This window comes from Glycine max, chromosome 12, assembly GCF_000004515.6.
Source record: "Glycine max cultivar Williams 82 chromosome 12, Glycine_max_v4.0, whole genome shotgun sequence".
NCBI classification, from domain to species: domain Eukaryota; kingdom Viridiplantae; phylum Streptophyta; class Magnoliopsida; order Fabales; family Fabaceae; genus Glycine; species Glycine max.
The window spans coordinates 16,267,653-16,293,060 of NC_038248.2; the positions used below are offsets into that span (position 1 = coordinate 16,267,653).

Sequence of the window (25,408 nt, forward strand, 5' to 3'; positions counted from 1 at the left end):
TTAGAAATTGAATAGTGAATTCATTGATAACATTAAATGTTAGCTAGTAGCATTTAAATTATAATATGGAAATTGTTACATGGGTGTGAATTAATGTAGCCATATCTCATGCAAACAGAGTTATCTCTCTCTTCACTTTTATTAGTGAAAGTATACTATAGTATACAAATTTTGAACTCCCTCTTCATGTGCGAAAACCCTTTGAGTCAACTACAATCACCTTAACACGAGTAAAATTAATTTTTGACTTACTTGATTGAAAGATACCCGTAACAAGACAAAAAATAATACAATTTTTAGAGTATCATTTCAGCAAGACAATATAACTGAGGAAAGATCACAAAATTGGATGGAACATTTTACAAAGCAGTATATACAAACCAAATCTACAATCATGTACATCCAAAGGCAATATCGAAAAATAAAATGTAACAAAAATAAATGAGGTTATGGTAAAACCATATTCTACACTTCATACACCTCTGCTACACTATCCATAGACTCTTCTCTCCTGTGGTCAGTAACAGAAATCTTGGTCTCTAGCTGATCAGTATCAATGAAAACTTCATCTGTGGCTGACAAGGAATTTTTGTGATGACTCCCATGGTGCCTTGATTTAAGGATCCTTGTTAACACTTGCACTATGTCCCTCATAGAAGGACGGTTACTTGGGGCACGGTTGATGCATTTGTAGGCAAGTGCTGCCACTTTATTGAGTTCCTTGACATCAAAGTTTCCTTGGAGGTGAGAATCCACAATTTCTTCCCACCCAACTTTTCCCTCAGTGTTCATTGCTGCCTAATCATCCATCAATTGCTTTGGTTAGCCTGGAAAATGATATGTGCATGATGTTTCAAGTGAACAAAGCCATCAATGACATGTTTTCTTTGTTGACCACAACAGTGATCATTCATTCTTGATGCGACAATTTCATCAGGTAGAGTCATCAAGTAGCTAATACTAGTAATAGATTGGTACCTTAGGTGCTTTTGATGTTATTATAAGAATTGAAGTTATACAAGTAGTTATGTACTAACCTTTAATATAACCTTTTATCATGTCAACTGAAATAAAACTTCAATTCTAACCGAAAAACAATACTTAGGATACTTAAAAAACCGTATCTAAGTTGTCTTAAAAAGTTCTTGATTAATGAACAGAAGATGAAAGTATTTATTGAAAAATATTTATTTATAATGAAAATAAAAAAGAGAAAATTAGTTATGTACGTACTAACACTCTAACAATGCAAAACAATTTTAGTATTATCCGATCATAAATTACCATGATAAATTTAAGAACTTTTATAATAACTAACTTTAAAATTATATTACCCGTTATTTATAAAGGTGTTCAGTATAATTAATACATGATCATTAAACTCAATAATAAATCATTAAATACTTACTTTTTTAAATAATTAGACACAATTAATATCGTGTATTAAATACTGTTTAACTAGTAATCTTTGGATACTAAGTGAATGTGACCCCAACAGATTTCTTCTAAAAACTTAAATTGTTTTGTATGGTATGCACTATATATCTCCAAAAAAGTAACCACCAATTCCATTATCCTCACTATGGTTTGAAGGGAGAGAAAGAGATCTTACAAGCTCTACGTATTCCATAAGACCCTGCTGAGGATTCCTGCCAGCCATAATTTCAAAGAGCAACACCCCAAAACTGTATACATCACTTTTCTTGGTGAATGTTCCTGAAGATATATACTCGGGGTCAAGATAGCCAAAGGTACCCCGAATAGCTGCATGCTTATTCGCCATCTCTTCTCTTGAAAGTCCAAAATCAGCAACCTGATTGATCCAACATTATCACCTAAAGATTAAGAAGCATCCTAACAGCAACAAATGACTATGACAACAGTAATGTATTGTGACATTCACCAAAATAAACTAATGTATAGTGTGAGTATTTATTGCTAGCTACTTTTCGTGATAAAGATGATGGACGAGTAACAAGGACATACCCTGGCTAGCATGGATTGATCCAACAGAATGTTGGAAGATTTGATATCTCGATGGATTACAGGAGGAACTGCCTGAAGTGACAATACATACTATTATAACAATATACATACAAAGTAAAATTAAATTGTTGCAAATCACATGTAAACTTACCCCATTATGAAGATATTCCAAGCCTCGTGCCACATCTAAAGCTATGTGAACCCTCAAATCCCAGCACAGTGCTTCATTCACATCACCTGATGTAGACACAAGAAAAGCATATTGTTCAATCTATTATTGCACAATGCACATCCAACACACCGAATGCATCTGCATGAATGAAACAGAAACGGAAAAAGAAAAAGAAAAAGAAAATGCATCAATTGAAAGCAGACAATTAACACTACTAATTTCACAACAGGATGTAAAGCAAAATAATTTGAAGACAATAACATATGGTCCGGGGTTTGATTTCCAGTTTCGTGTTGGAAGAACATATGTACGTAGGGAGAAGTTAGCCCCTTAAATGAATCTCTGTATCTGAAAAGATTAGTTTCTGGCTTTCGACCAGGGACAAAAGAAATTTGCGTATAGATACATGTTTGCAGGAGCAGATTCAGGGGCAAAAGTTTGTACAGAAGAACAGTCTATGCATCTCATGGAAAAAGATAGATAGATGACTTACTATACAAGTGGGATGCCAAGCTACCGTTACTCATGTATACATATACAAGCATACGTTGCCCCTTTTCAGCACAATATCCAACCAAATTCACCAGATTCCTATGGTGTAACCTTCCCAACAACATGACCTGAAAAAAAGTATTGCATAGAATGTTACAATTGAAAATGACTCTGGAGTAAAAAGAAAGAAAGCAAAGAAAATGATTGTATATGATAAAGACTGTAAAACTACCATGTCACCAATTGTTCCAAGAGTCATTAACTTCAGCTAAAAGTAAACATGCCTAGTTAGTTACTAACTAATTATCTTAGTAGCACAGATAGAAACAACAACAGAATTTTTTCCAATTTAGGATATGGAAATAGTCATGAGTTTAATAATATATTTTCCCAAAATGGTATTTATACATCAATACTAATTCACATCACTCCTATATTCTTCAGCAGTATGACTTCATATATTTTCTCCTGAAGTTACCAAATCTAATACAATTGGCCCTGAAATTTATGCCATGAAACACAGCATAATTCTATCAGTGGTGTGGCCAAAGTAATGGTACATGACATCGGCAACCAACCTCTGTGTGAAATTCTTTCTCCCCTTGCTTAGAATTCATTGCAAGAACTTTAACTGCAACAGTCTCACCAGTAGACATCTGAGCTTTATAAACAGGACCAAATGCACCTTGTCCTATGACCGTGGTGAAATTATGTGTTGCCTTCTGCAAATCCCTGAAGCATAACTTAAAAGATTCAATGGAAAGAATGAAAAATGCAGTCGGTTCATAGAGTTCAATCATTTTGGATTTCACTCTTAGAAACAATCTGTAGTCACTAAATTTTAAACTTATCCAAAACAAAATATTTATGTTTTGGATGTATCTAGAAAGACAGACATGATGATGAGTTAAAACTTGATATTCAAGTGTTTCAACCTAATAACTAGAAACTATTTCTCATCAAAGTATATAGATCATGATTCAAGAAGCATGCGATGCAAGTTTAATGGACCATTTCACATTCCACACTGAGAAAATAAACAGAAAATTGTAATTCTTAGGACCTGTTTGGATAAATTTCTCCATAAATACTTATTGGAAAAGAAAATAAAAAGGTAAAATGCATTGAAGTTCTCCCATAAGCTAAAATAAGTTTATGTACCTTAGCTTTTAGAGAAGATGAGACAGCTTTTATAAAAGTTTAAGAGTATAAGCTTGTTTTAGCTTCCGAGAGAAGCTCACTTCATTTTACTTATTTTCTTCATCTATAAGTGCTTATAAAGAAATTTATCCAAACTAGTCTAAAGCATACTTGTATAAGAAAGGCAAATGAAGGCAACTTCACATAAGAAACTATATCTTACTTGTATGCATATTCAGGTAGTCCAGACGCTGGGATCATGCTACTACTCTTCTTAAACCCATCAAGCCAGAAGGGCATACCATTTCTTCCTGACTTTATCGGTGATTCTGGACCTAAGGTTGAGTCTGATAGAATGGTACAAGAATCAGCACCATTTGTGCGGATAGGTATGGTAGCAGCCCTTCTAGAACTGCTATTGCCTATCTGTGATCGCTTTCGATGGTACCTGTGGCAGAAGAACGCAAAAATTGCCAAAACTAGTCCAATAACCACACCTATGGAAACCCCAATAATCAGTCCAAGTGACTCCTCTCTCATATCCTCTTCACTGATTTGCTATTGTTCCCTATTGATCATCAAATCCATTTATAGGCCTGCCAAAAGGTACATCAAGCACACAACAAATCATGGTTAAAAGCTACAGCTTGGATAGCTGTGTTGAACAACAAAGCAAATTGTAAAAAGAATAAATGAATAATTTAAGATAGCAACCCTTCATGTCAATCCAACAGGTCAATTAATCAAAATCATAATTATACTGAAAACAAGGAATGACAACAAAGACCCCAAAAGGGGAAGAAGCAACTTATGAAAAATAAAAACAAATGCAGTTCAATGCAGTCCTTTACCCAAATGAAATATACATATTTTCCTTTCTTTGAATTCTTTCAACAAGGCAAATCTTACAGTGCCCAAAAAAAGACACTAAAGAACAAGTTCAGATTTATGAAAAGCGGCTCAATCATTTGATGAAATTCCAGCTAAGGCTAACACTGGCATTAAACCAAATCCTTTTTTTTTTTTTCATGGATATCATTCTCTAAAGACAATTCTATTAAAAGACAGAATTGAATATTAAATGTGAGCATCTTGTTCAGAAGAGATTCGAACTGTGAGTTGTCACGTTATAGGACTCTAGCCCCTTCTATTAGACCAACTCTCATTAGTAGGCATTAAACCAAATGCAGATAACTATTTCCCTCCCCATAAAATTCATAGAAATCAAACAAGCACATACAAGAGAGAGTGAGTAGAGAGAGAGAGAGAGAGAGAGAGAACAAACCAATTAAGCAAATGAAACATCAGCATAGAATGACACAAACACAGAACACCCTTTACTGAAAAACATAGCCAGACAGATCAAAACACTGACAGCAACAACGTTTGGCCAAAAAGCAAACATGTTCTGGAAAAACGCGTACCACGTTGGACCAAAAACTCGCCAGTTCATACAAGGTAAAAAGAACAAAAGAGGCAACCTTGAGACAGTCACATGTACTTTATGTTAGCACAGAACTCAAAAAACAACAACCACAAAAACTACAGTGTGGCAGTGAGAAGGGATAAAAAAGTGAAGCAAATGTGACTGAGAATACAATAAGAAAGCTGAGAGAGAAGAGTTAAAGAATCTGATGAAGGTTGATGAGCAGAAGCAGTCGCACACAACAAAAGAATAATAAAAGTGCATTGAACAGTTAACACACTTGCAAGGGATGTTTGAACAAGCTGGACACGTGGGACCCTCACTTTGTTGTAGATTCAAACTCGTTCATTTGCCGAAGGACCACTTCACTTCATTCATTGGCTCATTGCTTTTCTCTTCTGCACAGCAATGATTGGGTCCACGCTGGAATAAACCAACCGCACCAAAAACTGTAAGTACGTGTACAGATACTAAAACAATAATTTGTAAAGATTGTACGGATCCTTATAAGTATTAAATGAATAATTAAACATAAATTAAATATGTTTAATATTTAAAAACATAAAAAATATGTTTAATATTTAAATGCTTTTGCTTTGTATACGATAGCCGAAAGAGTTAACAATAATTTTTATTTTCATATTATATTTCAAAATGCATGCATCATACAGGATGTGTGGATGTGTGCATGGCCAAGTTAATTGGCTTTGGCGACTAAAAAGTTCGGGAAAATGAGAACAGAAGTTTTCTAGCAAACTCCAACTGTCAACCTAACACACCTAAATGACCATATGTGATATGAAATAAAGGGAAGTCATGAATCCATGTAAGAATTCAATTTGAGGAAGAAAACAAAATGAAACTCACCTCTGACCTTCATGAAAATGACTTTAATTTGATCAATTCTTGAAACATTGATTAATTAACTAAGATTTTAAGTCTCTATATATGCCTAATTAATGAAAAATTAATTAGACTCCTCTTTTTTTTTTTTTTATCTCGTATTCTATTGTTTTCATTCAGTGTCGACTCAAGGATAAAACAACTAAAATCCTTGTTTCTGGCCTAAAAAAATATATATTAATAATTATAAAACTCATATTTTCTTATAATGCTCATAAAAAATAATGCATATAACTAAAAAAAAAGTTATTCTACGTTGATTAATTTACACATTCGACGTCGGTTATTAATCGTAGTCATAATTAACATCGTAAATTTTTTTTACTTTTTATGACGGTTAAAAAAATCGTCTTAAAAAATGTATTCTTATAAGACGGTTTTTAATTAAAAATTATCTTATAATGTTTTTTTTAATAAAAAAAGTTAAAAATATAAAAATTCTAAGACTATTTTTTCAAAACCTTTCTTAGAAAGTAGTTACAGAATTATCTTAGAATGTGTTATTTTTAAAATAAAAAATTTAAAATTCTAATAAAATAATAATAAAAAAAGAAAAGTTGTAATAAAATAATAGATAAAATTAATAACAAAATTTCTATATCGATTAACACAAGTACACGAAATTTATAATTGATATAAAGTATATAGCAAACTATAGGATAAAAATTGAGGAAAAAATTATAAACTCACAAATTAAAACACATCTTTCAGTATTTGCAATGATAAAGGCCTCCAAAGCCCAATTATGTAACTCAAAAGAAATATATAACCATTATCAACTATATATTCAAATTTTATTAACTATATATATATATATATATATATATATATATATATATATATATATATATATAAAGTTATGTGGAAAATGTCATAACATTAATAAAATGAATAATAGATATTATTGAAATCTATTTTTTATGTCTATGTAAATTTTCTTTTACTTATCTCAATTCAATTATGAAATTATAGATATTAAAATAATGTTACGATGTAGTTAATATTAAATTAATAAAATAATAAAAATTAGAAAAAAATTGATCCAAAGAAAAATAGAAACAGATAACAATAACAGGAAAGCACTGAACTGAAAAGATAAATCAAAAACTAAAAAATAAAAATAAAGAGACTAAAATAATTAATTTAAATTAAAAACTATTTAATATAAATAAATTCGTGCAACATTGCTATAAAATCGAGCATTTTTTATGATACTCTTTCTCTACTTTGAGCTTTATGGAGTATGATCATGCCATGTTGATAATACATATATAGTACACCTATCAAAAGTTTGATATGTAAGTCTAGAATCAAATTTTTAAAAGTAAGAGAATTATAATCAGATAAACTATTATAATAAGAGTAAATAAAATACTTAGTCTCATAACATTTAACTGAAATTTATATAGAGAGAAATTAGAGGATACAATCCACAGTATTTTGATGGCCAATTTGAAAACAGTAATATAGATTAATAGCTATAAATAGTATTAAATTTTGAAAAAATATTTATTATTTGTTTTAATATCATTAAATAATAATTTTAATATAATTAATTTCATTAAATGTACATTACTGTTGCTTAAGTAAACAATATAGTAATCTTCACGTCTCATGAGTTAAAATGTTATTTATCAACTATATATTCTGGGAAGGTTCTCTCAAGGTTCTTATCATTGAGAAGCTAAATTAAAAGCAAAAATCATTTGAGGAGTAAAGTGGTGATGCTTGTATACAAAAATAGGGGTTTAATCTATGTTACTTACGTTCATAGTTATTTAAATATATCTTGTAGCAACACATAGAAATGCCATAGAAGAAGGATCAATGTATAAAAAGATATATAGCTAGAGGGAGTTCCATGATAATAAAAAGATTCATAAGTAAATTATTAAGTCCTAACTTTAATTAGTGTATGTTTAGTTCAACTTATTGTGAAGAAATAATTGCTTACTTTTACCAACTTTTTGAGTAAGCTTTAGAAAAATAAGAATGCTTCTAATGTTTGTAAATAGTAACTTGTCCATAGTAGAAGAAATGCCATAAGTATTTTTGGTGGGGAATAGAGCAGAATAAATTACGTGTCCAATTAACAAACTTGCTAGTAGAATCCAGAAATAAGGCCGTGATGTTATCTATATGCCCATTTAGCTTCAAAGTCTTTGATCTAGATCTTGGATCCCAAATACACACAACCTGGAAAAAAACATAAATAAATAATGCTATAGGTAGAGATAACACCACTATCTAGCTAATGAAATTCAATTTAATATAATATAAAGTAAATGTTTCTTATATTCCTAGGAGAAATGCTCTGGTTCAAATATGTCCATGAATATTAACTGTTAGTCAAGTCCTCACCCTAGAGACTTGACAGTGAATGAAATACCAAAGCAAAACACTATGCAATCTACAACATGTATTCTACAATGAATCAATGAAAATGAAAAAGAAATTAATGCAAAAAACCTACACACCACCAAGGTGCACAACAGAACCTTCCAAGTTGGAGAAAAAACCACTGCAAAGAATTCAAGTGGTCCTCCTTATTGGAGAATAAACCCTTTCACACTGACACACAGATATGAACAAAAAATATATTTCAATGAAACTTCTGTGTATTTTCTTATCAAGCACTTACACATATGCACCTTTATATAGTGCTTTTATCAAAAAACTGTTACCACAGAAAACAGAAATCAGTATAAAACTAACACTCTAACCAACTACTACTAACAATACCCTTACTTATATTTGGATTAAACTCAACACTCCCCCTTAATTCAAATCATTACAAAATATAACTCCCAACTCTATTCTGAGTTTTACAAATCTGTCAGGCCTAATTGCCTTAGTTAGTATGTTAGCTAGCTAAGTTTCTGTTGAACAATATGCCATTTCAAGCTTTCCATTATTCACCCGCTCCCTTAGAAAATGGAATCTGGTTTCAATGTGCTTACTTTTCCCATGTGAGACTGGATTTTTAGCTAAATTAATAGCTGACTTGTTATCAATTAGCAATTTAATAGGTTTTTTTGCTTCAAACTTCAATTCATCTAACAAAGTTGCATGATGTCTTATGATCCATGTAATCGACCTAATTTAATAGTATAAGGCTTTTGTTGTCATTATTAATAAATATCACACTTCCTTAGAAGTGAATTTTTTTTATAAATGTTTCTATATAAACTTGTGTATGCAGTAACATGTACTAAAATATAGTATGTGCTTTTCAGGTACTCCAAAAACCTTTGACTGGACCAGCAGACTTGGGATAGCAACTACAATTGCTGAGGCTTTATCTTTCTTGCATCAAGAGCTATGCCATCATGCTATTGTTCGTGGTAACCTGAAATCCTCCAACATTTTGCTAAACAAGAATATGGAGCCATGTATAAGTGAATATGGTGTTATGGGTATGGATGATCAAAGAGGTTCCCTTTTTGCCAGTCCTATTGATTCTGGTGCATTAGATATCTTTAAGGAAGATGTTTATGGCTTTGGTGTGATTCTACTTGAATTGCTTACTGGTAAGTTAGTGAAGGGCAATGGGATTGACTTGACTGATTGGGTTCAATAAGTTGTCAAGGAAGAGTGGACAGGTGAAGTCTTTGACAAGTCTTTAATATCTGAGTATGCAAGTGACGAGAGGATGGTCAATTTGGATGTCCTTTCCCATTTTCTTCTTACTCTTCTACCTTTACTTTTCCACTATTCTCATTGCACCACCATTCTAGTTTATGGGTCTTCAGAGTGAAAGAACCCCACAGTTCACATTGGAGATTCCATCAGTGAGTAGTACACTACTACTAATAGTACCCCACAAATGAGAAAAAGCAATTGGAATCTTTGTAATAAGTATTCTGTAACACTAGCAGCTAACATTACTCTCTGCTTTGCCTGTGTGGTTTGTGCTTCTCGGGTTGGATACTTTGAGCACAAAAGCCCACGTGGTATATATTTATGAAGTCTTTTTAGATGTGTATTCTGTATCTTTTGTTGTAAGATATATTTATATTTAATACTTGTTCGGGGTGCATTTGGCATTAGGTTAACAATTTTCCCGAGAATTATCCAGAGCATATACATGTCTTTGACATCTCTATATATTGATAGTTGTATATTGGACCAGCCCAAATTTAGGTTTCTACTTTTGTTGCTTTGTAGGCTAGTGTTCTTAATTCTATCATCTGTTTGGTTGCATTCGAGATTGCATTGCAAATCTTAACACCTCTAACATGGTAAAATCTATTGGTTTGTACCATTAATGTATATCATTTGAGCTATAGTATAAAAAAAAATTTAAAATAATTCGCATTAATGATAGTATATAGAAGAGGTTACTCATGTTTTAAAGACAAAATAGGTCTATCAGCCTAGAGAGAGATGCAACCAGATCATTTTGTGTTTATCCAAAATAGGTCTATCACCTCTACTTTTTCTATGCAAAATACAAGCATTTTGTGTTTATCCAAAATGTGGAGGACTGATGTCATAAACAAGAGCATTAAAATTACCTAATGAAAACGAAAAGAAAAACGAACTCCTTGTAGGATAAAAAACTCTTAGCTTGGTTTCTTCTCAGGTCCACATCATATTCCAAGTTCAGTTGCAATGGGTTTCATATACTAGATTGAAAGTAGCACAGAACAAATTTTGATCTGCAATAGGAGAGTACTTATAAGTGTGTTTCTACAGTGAATATTTCATAGCTAAAAACTCAATCAGCCATAAACGCAATGTCATAACAGCAAACAAATGCATAACACTGAATATACATTATGAATATACATGTTATTTGGATGGCCAGTGATGGGACCTAGCTAAATTTCAGTTTCTGATAGAGATCACTGTGTCCCTACTTTTATAATTTTCTACTATGTTGGTGTGATATGAATCATGCTCATTTTGGCTCCATTCAACCTGATTGGTGCTTGGATTTTTTTGGCTGCATTGGGTTAAGGTTGAACACTTTTTTCGTATAGGACAACAAGCATCAATGACTTGCAGATTTTATCCGTGTGTGTTGTGGTGTGAATTTGCAGGTTGAAACTAACAAAGCTGTTCCTAGGGATGATCAGCAAACTATGAACAGACAAACTGGTAGCATCCATGGACTGGATGCACCAAAAAGATTTTTGTTGGAGGTTTACCATGAACAATCACATAAACTGATGTTAAGAAGTACTTTGATCAGTTTGGTACAATTACTGATGTTGTAATGTATGACCACAATACCCAGAGGCCAAGAGGTTTTGGCTTCATCACTTATGATTCAGAAGAAGTTGCGGACAGAGTTCTAAAAGGTTTTTTTAGCCTATCTTTTATTTCCTAAAAAAATAAAACAAAATAAGCATAAGAAAATAAATAAAAATTATACTACAAATTTAGAAAATAAAACAGATAACATCTTTCATTCTAAAGTTTATTTATTTAGAGACAAAATGGGTTAAAATTTATAAAAGGAGGCTAACAATTCCAAAAAAAAACTATATAATGAACTAAATGTTGCAGTATTTCAAATTTATAACTATAATAATCTGGTTCCATGGGTTTACTTCCTAAATTGTGATGGTGGCAGTGATTTACTGGTTGTTATATAGTAACTACTACATTCTGAGTTTGCTGCCTTAGAGTCTTGACTAAAATTGACTTTTAAGCTTGTTTGATTTTAGGTTCAAATCGTATCAATAGTATTGGGGGGTTCTGACTCAGCTACATGTACATTTCGTATGAGCTTGATCAAAAACGGTTGCATCAAATTTAATGGTAGTACTTGTCTCTTCCTAACATTTCCATGGTGGTCTCTGTTTCAGCCTTTTGGTTTTGACTTTTCTTTGAGTCCATAAGACTTATTATTATTAGCTTCTGTAGTACTCTAGAGAACCAATTAAGATGGTTGCACTTGATGTGTTTGGCGTTGTTTGTTGGCATGCCTTGTAGGAGTGGTATCGGGTGAGAACATTCAACATCAAAGAAAACCCAGTGAACCATAAATTTACCTTGGCTCTAAAGAGGGAAAACCATTTGCTAATGCATCTTCTGCTCCTACCTTCTCTTTGATTACTAAGTGGTTACTATCTTGTAATCTACAATTTATTGTTGCATTCAAATGAAGGATTAGCATAAAATTGAAAACTAATTAATGCTGACTTAAATATTTAAAATCTAGAACACAAGGGGGAAAATTATCATAAGTGAACAAGGGGAAAACACCATAATGCGAATTATCAGTTCTTACTTTTGTGAGTTCTACTAAGTTTTAAGAACTTTAGTCAAACTTTACTCCAATTTATAGGAATCTTATTGTGGTGCATAAACAAAAAAAATTAATTTTTCTATTGACAAGAAATCGTTCTTATGTAAGAACAGTTCTTACATTTGGCAAACGCTCCTCTATACTCCAACAACCCAAGGTGTAACAAGTGGATTCGTCTGTATAAGAATTGTGAAACAAATTTCCAGCAAAGATGTTCTAAAACAAATCCTCTCTCTCACGCAAACTTATTGTATAGCTCTAAATAATTAAAGGACATGATTGTTTTTTAACTAGGGTAAAAGGATATGAATTTTAGAATAATATTTTGTGGAGACTTTAACGATATAAACAATCCATTAGTGCTTACTATATTTTTTTTTTACCTTTTATCACGTTATATCATTTATCACTCTTATACTTCTCTATCAGACAATTAGAATGGAGTGTCTATAGTTCCTTGATTATATGAATGAAATTCTGATTTTAACTATTGTAGGTAAGTATAGAGAAAGCAAGATAAGTCAGATGATGAGAAGGACCCTGGTGTCTTTTGCGAAGAATCCCGAAAAGGGCAATGTAGCGAGAATATATATGCTAGAGCCTGAAATATGACCTTTGTAATTAGAAGCAGACAATAAGATAGAGACATATATACATACTAAAAAGGATATCTCTCCTTTGTTCTCTATTTCTAACGCCAAAGAAAAATTAAAATCAGAATGTTACATAATTGTGAGACAGAGATAAGATTTTGAGTTACAGATGTTACATATATGGCATTGATGAGTTGGAAATGAGTAAAAAATGTAAGTATAGAGGTGGAGCCACAGTGTTGAAAAGAGAGACGGATAAATTTCCAAGATCACAAATCAAGCAACCAAGTGGGATCAGAACTGTTATCATGTTGTGACATATTTGCTTAGTAGAAATGATGATCAGAGGGGTAAGTTATCCATGCAGCTTGTAACATGTTTCGGCAGTGTGGTCACAACGACCACAATACTGCCATGCAGGGACTGAGTGAGAGACATTACCCCATTGAGTGTTGTTGTTTGAAGGGTCAGCACAAGTAGAGGAATTGTGACTATGAGGGTTGATTTGGCCATGAGTTGAGGATGCGTGAGAACTATTAATGTAGTTTGTAGTACTGGAGTCTAGGAATGGACTATTGCTAACATTCCTCGTGTTGGAGAAAAATCTCTATCAACAAGTTTGTGGAAAAGTTTTGCGAACAAGGGAGAATCACATTCTTGAATGGAGGCAGAGAATTCATGAAATGCAGGGCCAAGTCCCTTCAACCCAATGATGAGTTTTGTTATTGAATCAAGACTCTCCTTGAGGGACATGATGGGAGTATGTGACCTACTAGCATAGTGCTTTTTAAGTCGGTCCCATGCAGCAGCAGAAGTAGCAGACATCATAGGCTTTGGATAGAAAGTAGCCAAGAAGGTCCTTGGCTTCAAGATCTGAGTGTGCTAGATGTGGTGATTATCAGAATTAAGTTTGGTGGGAAGGGATGACACTGTAGTTAGCTCAATGAGTGGATTGGTGGAAGGGTTGGCAGCAGCCATAGGAAGAAAAAGAAGGAACAATTCAAGCATTGAAGCTACTAGCTATATGATATTATGTAGAGAAATTAAGGAAGATAACTGTTGTAAATATGTAATTAATTTAGGACAGAATGGTTTCCTATAATTAACACTGATTAAGAACAGAGATTGATTACCAGAAAATTAGGAGATTTTATTTCCCTATTTTCTGTTATTCTTGATTATCAATGGCCTATATAGTAGCAGACTCATGATTGTATTTCAATGTCAAGCAATAATATTCAGATGTTAGAAACAACACAGTAAATACGTAATAAAAAGAAAAAAAAAAGGAAACAAAGAGGCAGCGCATATCTTCAGAGTTGGTGCTTGAAATCTTTAACCTTTTGATAAAGAACAAATGATGAGGCCAATTAGGGAGAAAAAGTTGAGGAAGGTAAGTGGCACCAAATACAACAAATATCATCAAATGGTAATACTAAATGTCATGGGTAAAAAATAAAAAATAAAAAAGACCTAGAATGTACACTGATCATAAGTTACACAAAGCAAGTAACTAAAACCAAATCCTGTCCCCCGGTAACTTGAAACAAAACCAGCGTCTTCTAGCAGATATTTACAAATTCCCAGTCTACTAATCTAACTTATCAGCAAAATAAATATACTAGCATACGGGAAAGATGAATTTCTCTGTATACCTGTATGGTAGCAGCAGTATCCAAAAGTGTGTTGGTAGTATATCTATTGGACAACAATCTTATTCGTCTTGGCTCAACATCCATCGAGCTCTTCGACCAAAATGCAAAGGTAATTGAATCGAATTTCTGCATAAAGCCATAAATCAATTAGAAAACATTATATTGAGATTGACTGCAAATTAATTTCAAAATATCTATTCAAAATTTCACGAAGTAAATAAACAAGCTGACATCACATCTTGTTATGTTCTCAAGTGGATATATTCTCAATGTTCGACTAGTATTTGGATCCAACATATGAATTCCATCCAAACCGATCTGAAAGAATTAGCATTGACAAAATCTCTAATTCAGATCAACCACCATGGTAGTGAAAAACAGAAAATAGTTTAATGAATGCATATAAAAATTATGCTAAATCCCTTCGGAATAGAGATTCACAGAAAAGCTAGGTTCCTGCATACCTATGGAATTCTGACTCTGGATGCAATAGTAATACAAGTATACAACAATAACATAAGCTTTATCCCAGGTGAAAGCTTCTAGCAATAAATGAAAAATAAAATTGATCATCCTTACTAACCATCAAAGATATGTGTGTTTGGCACTTTGATGGTTAGTAAGGATGATCAATTTTAGTAAACTGTTAAAATACTTATGAGAAGCCATATTCATATTCTTCTAGTAAACTGTTAAATAGACATTGTCAATCATGGCATTTAGAGTGGCTAGCCGAATACAACATAGAACCGAGGATGATGTTCCATATGACTAAATCCAAAGTTGTTGCGAGCCATAATACTCCCTCTAGAAAAGAAGTGAGAATATATTATGGCCAAGTAACTAGATTCAAATCTTGTTGTCCTCGTTGTACACCAAAAAATATATAAAGACCCCGGTTTGGTTTCCTCATTTTCTATTTTCTTCTTCATTAAAAATAGGACATGATGGAGAAAATGTGTTTGATTGTGTTATAGGAAATATTTTCAAAATAAATCTTAAAACTGGAAATAATTTTCATCAAACCATATCAAGAACCAAAAAGCCTTTGATCTCTGCAATTTCACACAATCAACTCTTCTCACCAACCCCAACACTGCTTCCTACACGGTAAGGCCCTCCAAATCTTTTCATCTGGGAGTTTTGTAAGTTCTTTCAAAAGCATTGATTTTGAAAAAAAAAAATATGAAATTGTTATATCCACCTGTCATAATTCTATGAATAAAACTCATATGTAGTTACTTAAATATTTTGTATACTATTCTCTTATAGTAGAGATGTTCCCATGGGTGCCCCTTTTTCCAATGAGACTATAATTCCTATTCTTATCCCTTCATTCCCTCTTTTGGTCTATCTACATTCCAGGAAATTCATACGCTCCATGGATGGAGCAAAAAGTGGAGTCTTGGTCAGAGCAAGCCGCCCTATTCTATTACCGGACGTAATTGGGAGAAGCTCATCCGAAACTAGAGTTGGAAACACCTCATTTCGTTTCGTTGCCGTTCTTCATTTCCTTCTTCTCGAATCCAAGGGGGACTTCTCATATGAAGAATCTTTATGCAGTGTGCTCTATTTACTATTCTTTCGTACTCTCTTCTCTTTACCACACTTTTATCATGAGAGCTATCAAGATTAAAAAATAGAAACCACTAAAATAAAAATAACTATAACTAAGTTGGGGTCAAGCTCTGTACATACCACTTGTGTAACCGAACACGCAACGTCGCGAGGGAGGACTTCACTGAGGGGAACTAAGCACTTCAACTACCACACACGCGAGGGACCTCTTCACCGAGGGAAGGCAAACTTATTGACGGAGGGCGGCCTGGAAAGTTCGAGAGAGCTCAAGAGGGAGTAAGCAGGCTAGTTTTGCTGGCTGCGGGTGACAGACTCGCACGTTCTTCGTGAGGTAGATAGGACTTTTAAATTCAATTGAGATAACGATAGTTTTTGTAATAAAACCTGTCGTAATTTTTATGTCATATAATTACAAGATTGCCATCAACACGTATTCTAAGGCTTTTCAATAACCATTTTAGAATGTACCTCGTAAAATACATTTTTCAGTAAGATAATTACAAAAATACCACCGACTCGTTTTCTAAGACAATTTCACAAAGAACCGTCGTAGAATAACTATCGTAAAAACATTAAATTATAAAAACCTTAAATGTGTCAACTAAATCATGCTATCAACTACTATGGATACATACCGTCCTCTTACTATTTAGAGACTTAAATCCTAATCCCAAAATCATAGCTATAAGCATGGATATTTCACATGCATCAATATTCTATATTGACACTTCCATTGAGCCAACTAAAACCTTCGTCGAAAGTGTACCAGAGTATTTAAGATTATGATTGCTTCCAAAATCATATTATGAAATAAAGTTGAAGTCTGAAACACAATCTATTGGTCATTTCTAGGAAAATCAGGTCACTATAACTAGAGATTGGTATTATATCTCTTCCTAAAAAGCAAGTAGGATTAAACTTTAAAATGAATTATACCTCCTCCTTGATATACTGGAACAATATGGTCAACATGCCATGCATTGCCTTCAGTTGGTTCATTGACAAGATTCTCAAATTAAACCTGCAGATGATCAAGTAGTGTTTCAGAAAACTATTGGTGTAAGGTTAACAAGCAAGTTTAAAAATACTCTTCAGTATACATTACAGTAACTGTTCTCAGGTGAGGAACAATAATTATATCTTTACACATAAGCACTTGACTTTAGTTAGTGCACTCAGATTAACGAAGTCTACCTTAGAGTTAGTCCTAACAGACTAGTGATAACTATCACTAAGAATAAAGCAAAAGTACATCAGCGAGAAATGTATACTCTAATAGTAAAGCAAGTCTTTTAACAAGCCTATAATATTAATTATTAACATGAGAATTGACCTTAGGTATTTAACTTTCATATTCATAGACATACATTTTCTTCCGTTTAGCAACATTCGGTGCTACTTTCTCTATGTACTCACGCCGCCTTTCCAATTCAAAGTTCTTATATCCTCAACAAGCTTATGACAGTCGAATTAGCAATTTGTGCACACTCCATGTTCAATTTTGAAAAGTTCTTGAAGATCTCAACTCAAAAAGTACATTTAATGCTAGCTCAAAGACAGGACAAAGCTACACAATACTGTTTCTAAGATTGAACGTAACAGCCGTCCCTATGCTTCTTTTAAATAAATAAATAAATAAAATAAGATTAGATAACTGAAACTCACTATTTAAAGGAAGTTTAATCATGAGCAGCTTTGTAAAAATATTTCTGTTTCTTTTTTTTTTTTTACTCTCAAGAACCCTAATGTATTATATATATACATATAAAATTATATTAACGTAAACATAATTAATCGTGAGTTGACTATTTTTTATGGACTAATTAGTGTTCCGATGCAAATTTGTTGTAAAATTAGTGTGTTCCTGTGTTGGGTGTGTACCTTAGGAATTGAGATTCTTTATAATTAGCATAAAAATTATGTAATAGTGATTTTGTTTATACTGGATATATTGACCTTTCAATCTTGTTGATTTCTTTTTTTTCTTTTATTTTTTAAATTTTTGACGCCATAGTGTATACACATACACATATTGACACTTTTATTTAATAAACTTTATATTTTCTTCCGGGTACATGACTTCTCATCATGAAATTCATATGTGTAGTGATTATTGGATAATTGAATTGACTGAAGCGGTTTGAAGAAATTGACTAAAGTTTTATTCACATTGTAATTAGGTTTTTGCTTGATGTCCATCCGTGACTTCATTGAAATATGTTTAGGATATAGGTATACATGTTTTTCATATAAATCAATATAAGTATATAAATTTTTTATTTGTTTTATATATATATATATATATATATATATATATATATATAATATTTATTCAATGATATATGTAATATTATTGTTATTATTTTATATTAATATATATAGTACATTTCTTTTATGTATTTTATATGTCTATTATATATAATACATTCCTTTTTTATATATATATATGAATATGAGCATGAGCATGTTTATTATTATTTTATATATATATTTATACTGATTACGTTGATTATATATATATATATATATATATATATATATATATATATATATATATATATATATATATAATATGTACTTTTACGTTAATATTTTAATATATTTATATTAATGTAGATTTATATTAATATTTTAATATATCATGTTGATATACATTGACGTTAATATATATATATATATATATATATATATATATATATATATATATATATATATATATATATTAATATTATGTTTATATTTAATATATATTAATGCAAGTTAATATTTTAATATAGTTATATTATAGTAAAAGTATTTGTAAGTTTCATGAATGGTATACTTAATAGGCAGCCGTATGGACACAAGGAAAGTATTTATTTTGTTGGACTTATAGAGTGAATGACTATTACTACTACTAAAAAAATTACTTTTTTACAACGCGCAAAACGGTTATATGTAACTATTAAATATAATTGAGCTATAGTTGGAAAAGATACAAGCTTTACGCTAATATTTTAATATATTTATATTAATGTACATCTATGTTAATATTTTAATATATTATGTTAATGTGAGTTTACATTAATATGATATATTAATTATGTTTACGTTAATATCATTTATATATATAATTAATATAATTAAATTAGTATTTTAATGTTACGTACTATATTTATATACATACACCAATATATAAGCTTTTAATGTATTTATGTTAATGTTTTTAGTACGTTAATTACTTTTATATATATATATATATATATATATATATATATAAAAGTAATTAACGTACTAAATATTTATTATACATTTGATTTCTTATAAATTTATTTAATGTGTTTTTTTTGCACCAATACACATATAATATTTATCTAATGATACGTATATTATTGTTATTATTAATTAATTAATTATATATATATATATATATATATATATATATAGTATTGCAAGTAATTGTATAGTGGTATGTTATATATATTTGATACATGTAAATATATTTATAAGTCTTGAAGTTAGATTATTATTATTATTATTATTATTATTATTATTATTATTATTATTATTATTATTATTATTATTATATATGTTTATCTAATTGTTAAGTATATTTTGTAATTAGTTAAATTATGAGATGCTAAATTGTAGACATGAGATATGGTTGTAAATGAATATGTGATTAATACTTGATGTAATATTATTTATGTTGTGAGTTGTGAATTATGCAATAACCCGATTGGGATTTACCTCGAGAAAAGTTTTTATGAGCAATATTAAAGGGAAAGTGTAGGATTTATAGTTAGTATCCTAAAGGGTTAAACTATAACGTAACGTGTTAAATGTGTTTGAAACATAATTGTGAGGTCATAGGTATTGTATAATTCATGAATAGTGTCTGCATGCAAAAATTGTTTTAGGGTTGGACCTGAATCAGAAAGATGAGACCCAAACAGATTCTTTGGAGTCTATGGAAGACTTTTAGACAAACTTTTCTGGCAAAGTATTTTCTAGAAGACGTGAAGAACAGGAAGGAGATGGAGTTACTCGAGCTGAAACAGGGGAGCATGACGGTGGCAGAGTATGCAACTAGGTTTGAGAACATGGTAAGATATTTTCCTCATTATTAGGGGGAAGCTGGGTCCAAATGTGTGAAATTTGTCAATGGCCTCTAACCAGAAGTAAAGATGATGGTGAATTGTCACAGTATTCACAAATTTGCATATTTAACCAACATGTCTAAGATCTTTGACGAGGATCAACAGGAAAGAAGAAGCCAGTGACCCACAGTCGTGCTAAGCCATATTCTTCCCCTCCTGGGCAATATGGCCATTGTTTTAGGGGACAAAGGACCAGTGGAGGACTTCAACTAGCTGGTGGGAGTTCTCAACCAATTAATAGGGTGTCTCAGCCTGATGGCAGAGGTAGTGGTAGTGGTGGTGCTCTTGCTATTGTTTCTACACCACTCAGGTGTAGGAAGTGTTGTCGGCTTAGGCATATTGCTCGTGAGTGCATAGATAGAGGAGTGACTTGCTTTAACTGCCAAGGTAAGGGCCACCTCAGTACTAGTTGCCCACATTCGAGGAAGGAGAAGAGGAGTGGAAGTTTGAATACCAGAGCTGACGATCGAGGACCACAGGGAAAGTTTTGCTCTTAGTGGTGTTGATGTCACACAGTCTAATGATCTCATCCAATGTATGTGTTTCATAAGTCAAGTTCCCTTGGTTGTATTGTATGATTCAGGTGTGACACATTAGTTTATTTCTCGTGTTTGTGTTGAAAAACTTTCCTTGCATGTGTCTTCTTTGAAATTTGACTTGATTGTGAATACACTTGCTAGTGGGTCTATTTTAACTTCTGATGTGTGCTTGCAATGTACTGCCTTAATTTTTGATAGATAGTTTCTTATTGATTTAATTGTTTTGCCTTTGAGTCAGATTGATGTTATTCTTGGTATGGAATGATTTTCTTCCAATCACGTCTTACTAAATTGTTTTGAGAAATTTGTTGTCTTTTCGGAGTCTGGTGTGAATGAAGGCGATATGTTTTTGTCTGCTAACCAAGTTGAGGCATACATGATCTTAGCTAGTATGAGTGTCGAGACCAAAATCCCTATAAGTGATATACCATTGGTGAGGGAGTTTCCATAGGTGTTTGAGGAGGTGTCTGGATTACCACCTGAGAGATAGGTCGAGTTCTCTATGGACCTAGTGCCCGGTACTGGACCTATATCCATAGCACTTTATAAGATGTCCCCTATAGAGTTGAGCGAGCTTAAGAAACAATTAGAGGAGCTCTTAGAGAAACAGTTTGTGAGGCCTAGTGTGTCACCCTGGGGAGTGTCGATGTTGTTAGTTAAGAAGAAGGATGAGACTATGAGGCTATATGTAGATTATCATCAGCTGAATAAGGTGACAATTAAGAATAGGTACCCTTTGCCTATGATAGATGACCTGGTGGACCAATTAGTAGGGGTTTGTGTGTTCAGTAAGATAGATCTCAGGTCAGGTTACCACCAGATTAGAATAAAGCTTGAGGATATTCCAAAGACTACCTTTAGGACCCGTTACGACCATTATGAGTATTTGGTTAAGCCTTTTGGTGTGACCAATGCCCCCTGTGTGTTCATGGATTACATGAATATGATCTTTCACCCCTACCTAGATAGTTTTGTAGTGGTCTTCATAGATGATATCTTGGTGTATTCTAAGACTAGAGAGGAACATGAGAAGCATCTGAGGGTTGTGTTGCAAACCCTCAAAGACAATAGGCTGTATGCTAAGTTGTCTAAGTGTGAATTTTGGCTAGAAGAGGTGAGCTTCCTAGGGCACGTTATATCTAGGGGAGGGATAACAGTAGATCCTTCCAAGGTAGAGGCAGTGATGAGTTGGGAAAGTCTTAAGTCAGTGTTTGAGATTAGGAGTTTCCTTGGTTTAGAAGGATACTACCGTAGATCCATAGAGGGTTTTTTTAAGCTAGCCTTACCTTTGACTAAGCTTACTCGTAAGGGTCAAGTTTTTGTGTGGAAAGTCCAGTGTGAGAGTAGTTTCGGTACCCTTAAGGAAAGGTTGACCACTGCACCAGTTTTAGTGTTACCTGACCCGAGCGAACCCTTTGTGGTGTACTATGATGCATCCAAGATGGGTTTGGGTGGAGTGCTTATGTAGCGAGGACAGGTAGTAACCTTCTCGACAACTAAAGATTCATGAAAGGAATTACCCCATGCACGATCTCAAGTTAGCAGCCATAGTTTTTGTTGTTAAGCTTTGGAGGCATTACCTTTAAGGATCTAAATTTGAGGTGTTAGTGACCATAAGAGCCTTAGATATTTGTTTGATCAAAGAGAACTTAAAATGAGGCAAATGAGATGGTTAGAGTTCCTTAAGGATTACGATTTTTAGTTAGCTATCACCCACGTAAAGCTAATGTAATAGCTTATACCTTGATTAGGAAATCCCTTCAGATGTCTATTATGATGGTTAGAGAGTTAGATCTCTAAGAGCAGTTTAGAGACATGAGTTTGGCATGTGAGATCACCTCTAGTAGCATTAAATTGGGTATGTTGAGAGTCAACAATGAACTTTTGAGCGAGATCCGTGAGGGTCAGAAGTTTGACCCATTCTTGTCAGCTTAGTTAGAGTCCATAGTTGCAGGGAGGGAGAGTAGTTTTAGAGTAGGGCCTAATGGAGTCTTGAGATTCTAGGATAAGGTGTGTGTTCCCTAGTGTACCCAAACTTAGGAGAGTAATCTTGGAAGAGGGTCACCGAAGTAGTTTGAGTATCCACCTGGGAGCGACTAAGATGTACCAGGACCTTAGGTAGATGTTTTAGTGGTCGGGTATGAAGAGATAGGTTAATGAGTTTATCCTTGCATGCCTAGTGTGTTAGAAAGCTAAGATAGAACACCAGAAGCCTTCAGGGAAGTTGCAACCTTTAGAGATACCTAAGTGGAATTGGGATAACATCTCCATGGATTTCGTGGTGGGGTTACCTAGGACCCCCAAAGGTTTATATTCCATTTGGGTTATTGTAGATAGGTTGACAAAATCTACTCACTTCATCCCAATTAACATCAGATATTCCTTAAAGAGGTTGACTAGCTTGTACATCAGTGAGATAGTTAGACTACATGGTGTTCCTTCTAGCATAGTCTCTGATAGAGATCCCAAATTTACCTCTAGATTTTGGAAGAGTCTTCATAAATCCTTGGGGACCAAGCATAGGTTGAGTTCAACTTACCACCCACAGACTGATAGTCAGACCGAGGGCACCATCTAATCCTTAGAAGACCTCTTGAGAGCCTGTGTGTAAGAGCAGATGGGTAGCTGGGATAGTTTGTTACCCTTGATAGAATTTACATACAACAATAGTTTTCACTCCAATATAAGTATGACACCTTACGAGGAATTGTATGGTAGGAGATGTAGGACACCTCTATGTTGGGTAGATCCCAGTGAAAGCATTGCCTAAGGACTTGAGGTGGTTCAGCAGACACCTGAAAAGGTCAAGTTGATCCAAGAGAGGATGGGAGCAGCCCAAAGTAGGTAGAAAAGATACCATGATAGGAAAAGAAAGGACCTTGAATTTGTTGTAGGTGATCATGTATTCTTGAGAGTCACTCTGTGGACTGGGGTTGGCAGGGCGTTGATGTCCCGTAAGCTCACACCTAGATTCATTGGTCCCTTTGAAATCCTAAAGAGTGTCGGCCCAGTTGCGTATCAAGTGGCCTTGCCACCATTTCTCTCAAATCTCCATAGTGTCTTCCATATCTCTCAGCTCAAAAAATATGTTCATGATCCGTTGCATGTGATCGAGTTGGACAACATCCAAGTGAAAGAGAACTTGACATATGAAGCACTACCACTGAGGATCGATGACTGTATGGTCAAGCAACTAAGGGGGAAAGAGATTCCCTTGGTCAAAGTGGTATGGAGGAGTGTTTTAGGCGAGGAAGCCACCCGGGAACTAGAGGGCCAGATGTGTGACGCATATCCTACCTTATTCGATACCGGTAAGTTTTAGGGCTGAAACTTCTTTTAAGAGGGATGGAATTGTAACAGTCGTCCCTTTGCTTCTTTGAAATAAATAAATAAATAAAATAAAATAAGATTAGGTCATTGGAACTCACTATATAAAGAAACTTTAACCATGAGCAGTTTTGTAAAAACATTTCCGTTCGTCTTTCTCTGACTCCCAAGAACTCTAACACAGCAACCGGAGGAAGAGCTCTAGAGAGCACCAAAAACGTCATCATTGCTAACGGAGAACGCTTGAGCGACTACCTCAAGGTAAATGATGAGTTACTCACGCTTGGGGATTAGAATGAACATGCATAAGGATTCCTAGAGGATCAATTTTTGGGTTATTTTGGGTTGTTTTATGAAATTCAATTATGCTTTTATGTTTTAATCGCGAATTGACTGTGTTTGATGGACCAATTGGTATTCCGATGCAAATTTGTTGTAAAACTGATGTCTTCATGTGTTGAGTGTGTACCGTAGGAACTAAGATTCTTTATAATTAGCATAAAAATTATGTAGTAGTGGTTTTGTTTATATCAGATATATTGGCTTTTCAATCTTGTTGATTTCTTTTTTTTTTTTAAATTTTCGATGCCGAAGTGTATAAACGTACACATATTGGCACTTTTTTTTCACAAACTTTATATTTTCTTCCCAGTGACTTTTCATCATGAAATTCATATGTGCAGTGGTTATTGGATAATTGAATTGACTGAAGCCATTTGAAGAAATTGAATAAAGCTTTATTCACATTGTAATTAGGATTTTGCTTGATGTCCGTGACTTCGTTGAAATATGTTTAGGGTATAGGTACACATTTTTCACCACTAGAAAATAAGTTTTTTACATTGGGTATTTAGGACTTTCAACATCGGTTATTAACCGATGTTGAAAGTACCGATGTTGAAAGTACCGATGTTGAAAGTATTATCGTTAACATCGATTTTTAAAAACTAATGTTAATGAAAAATTGACAACATCAATTATTTAAATAACCGATGTTATATAATAAGAATTACACCAAAAAAAGGTATGAATGTTGACAGTTCAAATCGGTTTTTGTACAAAACTAATGTTAACTTATAAATTAGCATCGGTTTTCTATAAAAACCAATGTTAACTTATATGTTAACATCGGTTTTGTACAAAAACCGATGTTAACTTCCACACGTTAACATCGGTTTCACTCAAAAACCAATGTTAAT

General features: G+C 33.1%; 2 protein-coding genes across 6 annotated transcripts; one reads left to right on the forward strand and one right to left on the reverse strand.

Moving 5' to 3' along the window:
• Nucleotides 1-327: 327 nt before the first annotated feature.
• LOC100785634 (calcium/calmodulin-regulated receptor-like kinase 1) lies at nucleotides 328-16,536 on the reverse strand. 5 transcript variants are annotated; one of them, XM_014764901.3, is made up of 13 exons: nucleotides 16,325-16,536; nucleotides 14,627-14,752; nucleotides 12,122-12,208; nucleotides 10,637-10,780; nucleotides 8,201-8,315; nucleotides 5,540-5,639; nucleotides 4,014-4,386; nucleotides 3,229-3,382; nucleotides 2,652-2,778; nucleotides 2,138-2,223; nucleotides 1,987-2,058; nucleotides 1,613-1,813; nucleotides 328-798 (listed from the first exon to the last, which is right to left on the reverse strand). In XM_014764901.3, exons 7-13 carry the CDS (start codon nucleotides 4,328-4,330, stop codon nucleotides 466-468), a joined length of 1,290 nt encoding a protein of 429 aa, XP_014620387.2. In that variant the 5' UTR covers nucleotides 4,331-4,386; nucleotides 5,540-5,639; nucleotides 8,201-8,315; nucleotides 10,637-10,780; nucleotides 12,122-12,208; nucleotides 14,627-14,752; nucleotides 16,325-16,536; the 3' UTR covers nucleotides 328-465. The 5 variants fall into 5 exon arrangements, with proteins under 5 accessions (XP_014620387.2, XP_006592513.2, XP_040863649.1 ...); XM_006592450.4 differs by lacking the exons at nucleotides 5,540-5,639; nucleotides 8,201-8,315; nucleotides 10,637-10,780; ... (1 more) ...; nucleotides 14,627-14,752; nucleotides 16,325-16,536 and adding exons at nucleotides 5,076-5,130; nucleotides 5,215-5,472; XM_041007715.1 differs by lacking the exons at nucleotides 8,201-8,315; nucleotides 10,637-10,780; nucleotides 12,122-12,208; nucleotides 14,627-14,752; nucleotides 16,325-16,536 and having other exon boundaries at nucleotides 5,497-5,616.
• LOC112998558 (probable inactive receptor kinase At2g26730) lies at nucleotides 9,343-9,699 on the forward strand. Its single transcript, XM_026124671.2, has one exon. It carries the CDS (start codon nucleotides 9,343-9,345, stop codon nucleotides 9,697-9,699), a length of 357 nt encoding a protein of 118 aa, XP_025980456.2.
• Nucleotides 16,537-25,408: the final 8,872 nt, after the last annotated feature.

Bases quoted from the DNA above. Each gene is read 5' to 3' on its own strand.
- LOC100785634 (XM_014764901.3), bottom strand. From the start codon at position 4,330: ATGAGAGAGGAGTCACTTGGACTGATTATTGGGGTTTCCATAGGTGTG. The intron at 3,383-4,013 runs GTAAGATATAGT...GTTATGCTTCAG, and splicing joins CTACCTGAATATGCATACAA to GGATTTGCAGAAGGCAACAC. The intron at 2,059-2,137 runs GTAAGTTTACAT...TTGTCACTTCAG, and splicing joins TGGAATATCTTCATAATGGG to GCAGTTCCTCCTGTAATCCA.
- LOC112998558 (XM_026124671.2), top strand. From the start codon at position 9,343: ATGTGCTTTTCAGGTACTCCAAAAACCTTTGACTGGACCAGCAGACTT.